At 42.9% G+C, this 6,156-nt stretch overlaps 1 protein-coding gene across 1 annotated transcript; it reads left to right on the top strand.

Moving 5' to 3' along the window:
- The first annotated feature begins 1,846 nt into the window (after positions 1-1,846).
- LOC109913342 (dispanin subfamily A member 2b-like) lies at positions 1,847-5,617 on the top strand. Its single transcript, XM_020533654.2, has 2 exons — positions 1,847-2,613; positions 5,212-5,617. Exons 1-2 carry the CDS (start codon positions 2,410-2,412, stop codon positions 5,401-5,403), a joined length of 396 nt encoding a protein of 131 aa, XP_020389243.1. The 5' UTR covers positions 1,847-2,409; the 3' UTR covers positions 5,404-5,617.
- The last annotated feature ends 539 nt before the right edge of the window (positions 5,618-6,156 follow it).

Below are 6,156 nucleotides of genomic sequence, written 5' to 3'. Positions count from 1 at the left end.
CAAATCTCTCTCTTGGAATTGCTTTTGGGATCTCTGGAATTGTCTGAGGCCTTCTGAAGAAACTATCATGGCAAGAGGCAGAGTCCAGATGACCATCCACAGAGATAGAGGAAGTGTGCAGCTTTGCAAACCCAGAAACAGAGCCACAGAGAGCACGACCGCATAAATTTACAGGAGACTTGGGAAATATTGTCACCTTAGGCGGCCAAATAGGATTAATGATAGAATGTTTTGTATTAAAGGTTATTGTAATTTTGTTCCTAATAAAGTGGGACTGTTTTGCATTGATACGGGCTTGTGTTCATAATGATTTGACATAATGTTCATAATGTGGGACACCCAGGCAAATTAATTCATAACATTCTGGTTGGAGTTGTCTATAACTTGTTTAAAGAGAAATGACAACAGTGCATCTTTACTTTTGTTTCATTATTACGTCTAGCTCACTCATCATCCACAGAGGTGTTCCTTTGGTTCGCCTACATTTTGCTTTTGATAGAAAAGACCTAGACTGTCCAAAAATAGCTCAAGGATCAGCCAATGTTCTGTTACAGCTTTTTCTGTCAAGCTTCAGTTCTACTTACCATGGTTAGATCGACTTCAGTTAGACCTCGTCCAATTCAGGATTTCTCCTTTAGATTATTCTATTTTTAATCCATTCTTTATGAGGCAGCGACAGTTCTTACTCTTGTATAGCCACCTCATCCACTTGGCTCACTTCATCTCCCAGCACAAAAACCTGTATTTCTTCCTCCCTCATTAAACTTCCCAGTTAGTTGAGGAAGTTCTGAACACATGTTGAAGATCCCTTCTGTTCCTTACCCTTTCTTCGAAAAGTATCCCATTCGACATTTGGAAATTCCCCAATATTACTACTCATCTTGTACATGTTGGTGATTTCCATCCAGATTGATGAATTGGGGTACACTGAATATTTTAGTCCTGCTCTTCTCTGTAAACATGGAAAAAGAACTGAAACATTTTTCAGGAAATGGTAGAATATCTAGAATAGCACTGTAAATAAAAAGTTAATGTCATAAGTAGAATTATTTTAAATTATGTGTTCCTTTGACTGGAAAACAACACAAAAATTGGCAATTTGAGTCCATAACTTATACAGTAGATCAATATTTCTGATATATTTCCAACTACAAAGTTGTGGATGTGATCATTCAATCAACACTGCATCTAGTAGATAGTACACACTGCTACCACTGAGTGTCAGTTGTGGAGGGAATGGATGGTTGTGGATGTGTTGCCAATTAAGTGGACTGCTTTGTCCTGGGTAGTGTGCTAGCTTCTTGAGTGTTGAAGGAGCTGCACCCACCCAGGGAAGTGGTGAGTTTTCCATCACCTTCCTGGCTTGTGCCTTGTAGATGGTGGACAGACTTTTGGGAGTCAGCAGTTGAGTTACTTGCTGCAAGACCCCTCTGACCCAATTTTATAGCCACTGTATTTATATAACGAGTACTATTCAGTTTCTGGTCAATGGTAACCCCCATGATGTTGACGGTGGGGGGATTCAGTGCCTCAGAAACTCCATCATTGAACACATTTCAGATTGGGATGGAAAATGTTTCAGTTTATGGTCTTTTAGGGATCAAGGGATATAGTGACTGGGCATGAAAATTGAGTCAAAATCCAAGTACAGTCATGATCGAATTGAATGATGGGGCCAATTGTTGTACTTCTGCTTTTGTTTCTCCCGTGTTATGATTCCAACCAACTGAGAGTTATCTGCTTCAACCACTTTGACTTTCATTTCTTCGGCTTCCTTGATACCATCCTCTTTAAGATTCTGATATTGAGGCCAGCAACTGTCGCTTCACTTTTGGAATACTCCAGATCAACGTGCAAGTAACAATGTTGGCTCATAGGACAAGACACAGGACATCGATTTGGAAGGAGTATACTTATCCCATGCTCAGCAAAAACCAAAACCTGCAGAAAGTCCCAACTGTTCAAGCAATTAAGATAACAAGGCGTAGAGCTGGATGAACACAGCGGGCCAAGCAGCATCAGAAGAGCAGGAAAGCTGACGTTTCGGGTCGAGACCCTTCTTCATTTCTGATAACATTCTTCATTTCTGAAGAAGGGTCCAGACCCGAAACGTCAGCTTTCCGGCTCCTCTGATACTACTTGGCCCGCTGTGTTCATCCAGCTGTGCACCTTGTTATCTCAGATTCTCCAGTATCCGGCAGTGCCTACTATTTCTGTTCAAGCAATTAGCAAGGTCTCGCAAGATAAACTTTAAATGAGGGAAAAATGAACATCGGGGCGGTTGACCCCTCTAGGTGAAGAAAAGTGACGTTCACAGAAGGGAAGCGGCTGATTGGTGAGCATTTAGTTTAAAACTTGAACTTACAGCAGTTCGCGTTCAGTTTGCGTTCTTCTTGACGCTGGAGCAGGATGGATTATCGAACCGACCAAGTGTCCCTGAACCCAAGCAGTTACCCGAACCAGGGAATGAATACCCAGGCGGTGACCACCACTGTCGTTAACGTGGTCCCGAATGTGACCTCGGTCCGGGACCACTTCCTTTGGTCCATCTTCAACTTCGCCTTCATGAACTTCTGCTGCCTAGGCTTCGTCGCGATGGTCTTCTCGGTCAAAGTGAGTGCGGGCCTCAAGGGCAGAGAACCGGGGGGGAGGCAGTCAGAGACCCGGGGTGAGAGACAGAGACCCGCGGGAGACAGAGACTCGGTGGGGTGGGGGGTGGGGGGGGGAGGTGGGTGGGGAAGAGGGGAGACAGACACCCCAAGAGTGGACCGAATTACTGGGGGAGTGGGGCGGCGGGTAGGCAATGCTGCCTGTTATCAAACTTGCTGTGAGAGAAACTAGCGCACTTGATAGAGCCAGAATGCAGTTAACTGTTTTTTTAATGTGCATATATAGTAAGAGTTCTCTGAAATCTGTAAGTTCTGCACCTGTACAATAATCACTAAATATCCCTCTGAAATCCTTTCCAAGGAATCTCCATGATGCCCACACTCTATTTTGCCTCTGCGTTTTAAAATAGTTGGTCTAGCTGACAAGTGCACTTGCCCTACAGCAGTAATATTTTCTGATTGTTTAAGATCGCTTTGCGCTAAACTGAATTTTTTTTTGTAACGGCAACAACGGACATCGAGCTTCGGAAACCGAGAAACATAATTCAGAAGATATTTCAAAACATTGATCTCTCTCTTCCAATGTCAGGTGAAGAGAGAATGGTTGTTCGATTAACAGTAGATACCCCAAAAATATTCACAACTAAAGACTGAATAGCCAAGTGTATTCGATGTATGTGCGTGCAGGATTTGTAGCCAGCAGAATTCCAGAAGTAGTATGGAAAGAAATGACCAATCTTTGTTGGTGTTTGGCCGTGAGTTTTAATGTTCAAGTGGGTATGAGCGGTGTCCACTGCATCATTTATCAATCATTTCATGAGATCTTTTACATCTCCCCAGAAAATGATAGGTGTGGCAAAGACTCGGTGTCCGATGGGTTTGGATTCAAGTCCAGGAATGGTTTGAAGTGAGAAACAAACTGCATAAGGATATAGATCGGTCCTTGAAAGTGGAGTTGCAGGTAGATAGGATAGTGAAGAAGGCGTATGGTATGCTTTCCATTATAGGTCAGTTCATTGAGTATAGGAGTTGGGAGGTCATGCTGCGACTGTACGGGACATTGGTTAGGTCACTTTTGGAATACTGCGTGCAATTCTGGTCACCTTGCTATAGGAAGGATGTTATGAAACGTGAAAGAGTTCAGAAAAGCTTTACAAGGATGTTGCCGGGGTTGGAGGGTTCGAGCGATAGGGAGAGGCTGAATAGGCTGGGGCTGTTTTCTCTGAAGTGTCCGAGGCTGAGGGGGTGGGGAGGGACCTTAGCGAGGTTTATGAGCGGCATGGATATGGTAAATGGACAAGGTCCTTCCCCCAGGGTAGGGGAAGTCCAAAACTAGAGGGCATAAGTTTAAGATGAGAGGGGAAAGATTTAAAAGGGACCTACCGGGCAACTTTTTGTTCGGGTTGTGCGGGAAGTCGTGGAAGTTGGTACAACAAACAACATTTAAAAGGCATCTCGGATGGGTATATGAATAGGAAGGATTTAGAGGGATATAGGCCAAAATTTACTTTGGATATCTGGTCGCGTTAGACCAAAGGGCCTGTTTCCAGGATGTACACCTCTATGACTCTAAGTAACTGGACGGAGTTCTTATAGAACCTTACAGAATCCCTACAGTGTGGAAACAGGCCCTTCGGCCCAACATATCTACACCGACCATCCTACCCAGACCCATCCCCATTTAACCCACTTAAGTCTGCATACCCCTGAACACTGCGGGCAGTTTAGCATAGCCAGTTCACCTAGCCTGCACATCTCTGGGCTGTGGGAAGAAACCGGAGCACCCGGAGAGAATGTGCAAACTCCACACAGACTGTCGCCTGAGAGCGGAATCGAACTCCGGTCCCTGGTGCTGTGAGGTAGTAGCGCTAACCACTGAGTCACTGCGCCGCCCCGCAAGTGGGCTATAATGTGGGGGACATTGTCCATTTTATCAGGAAGAATAAAGAAAGCAGCACACCATCTCAAAGATTGCAAAGCCTCAGGTTGCAAAGGCACCTGGCTGTCCTAGTGTATTAATAATAACGTACAGCTAAGGCGAGTAATGAGAAAACCTAACATTTATTAGATGGGGAATTAAATACAAAAATGGGAATGTTATGCTTCATTGGTGAAAGCACATCCGATGTATTATGTACGGTATTGATCAACCTATTTTAAAGAAGGATGTAAGTGCATTGGAAGAAATTCAGGGAACACTTAGTAGATTTTTACGGAAAGGGCTTTGAGTTGTATGTAACAAAACGTAATGGCTTTTGTTGCTGAAAATTAGTGCGTGCAACGGACGTGTAGTTTTCTAATTAAAAACACAAATGGGAAAAGACAGTGCCAACATGAATAGTTTAAATGTTCTTTTATGGAAAGAGATGTTGTAGAGACTATATATTTTCCAAATGAAGGTAGTATATGCAGGTAGGATTGAGATTTTCAGCACTAACCACAGGAACTGAGCTGGAGCTGGAGAAAGCCGCAGAGACTAGACAGGTATGGCAGCATCCGTGTAGAGACAAACAGTTGAAGTTTCGAATCTGAAAGACTTCTTCAGAACTGGGATTTGATTTTCATGCCTTGTTCTATACATTCACACTTCTGTTCCTTTTAGTCCAGAGATCGGAAGGTTGTGGGAGACGTGGAAGGAGCTCGGCATTATGGGTCAACAGCCCGAACACTCAACATTGTAACAACAGTGCTGAGCGTCCTTGTTTTCATCATTTGCATTGCGATGCTACTTGCTGGCACGTTTCATGCAGCGCGAACAGTGCACAATTTGAAAAACTCTGATGGTTGGAATTGAAGTAATACTGGCATTTCCAATGGCAGAAGCTGTTTCCTTATGGAATTATTTTCAACATTTCCTATACTCATATTCTACCGTCGCTAGTTTCTTTCTATAATGTTTATCTGTCGCTGACATTCTTCGATGCGATCACCTTACAGTAATACAGATTATTCTTGTAAAATTTGGCCAAAATGTGGCCTTCATTGTATTAATAAAGCAATTTATAAAAGTTGGGGATTCTTGGTTTTTAATGACAAGTTTTCGGTGTTGAACTATAAGACAGTAAAAGAAACAAAATGTGGAGCTGAAGGAACACAGCAGGCCAAGCAACATCAAGGGAACAGGAAAGCTTTGTGTGCTGTGTTTCTGAGGCTCCACGCTGTGTTATCTCTAACTCCAGCATCTGCAGTTCTTATAATCTCCAAAGGAAACAATCACATGGCATCAAATAGAGTCACGGTTGATTGAGCCATGAAGAGCTGTCATTTCCCAACACTAAGATATTTTGTTGAGGGTGTCAATGCCTTCTGTAATTATTAAATTTATTAAACTTATTAAAGTATTAAAAGTCTCAGGAGTTGAAGGATTACACCATCCAGATGCTGCAATTTGGACATCAGAGTTGCCTTGAGATGACTAGTGAGTAAGATGTTAGTGCTTTGAATTGGTCTGCTCAATAAACCAATTAGTTGGATATAGAGATTAGAGAAATTTCTGTTCTTTGAGGTTACAGGATTCCAACAAGTTACAGAATCTCTCAGTCATGAG

Source organism: Rhincodon typus, chromosome 17 (genome assembly GCF_021869965.1).
Source record: "Rhincodon typus isolate 14 chromosome 17, sRhiTyp1.1, whole genome shotgun sequence".
In the NCBI taxonomy this organism is placed as follows: domain Eukaryota; kingdom Metazoa; phylum Chordata; class Chondrichthyes; order Orectolobiformes; family Rhincodontidae; genus Rhincodon; species Rhincodon typus.
The sequence above is the reverse complement of the archived record's forward strand: the minus strand, read 5'-3'. Positions and strand labels throughout refer to the sequence as shown.

What these genes read in the sequence shown, in the direction of transcription:
- LOC109913342 (XM_020533654.2), top strand. Translation starts at nt 2,410, where the DNA reads ATGGATTATCGAACCGACCAAGTGTCCCTGAACCCAAGCAGTTACCCG. An exon ending in CGATGGTCTTCTCGGTCAAA is followed by an intron (nt 2,614 to 5,211) that starts GTGAGTGCGGGC and finishes TGTTCCTTTTAG; the next exon opens with TCCAGAGATCGGAAGGTTGT.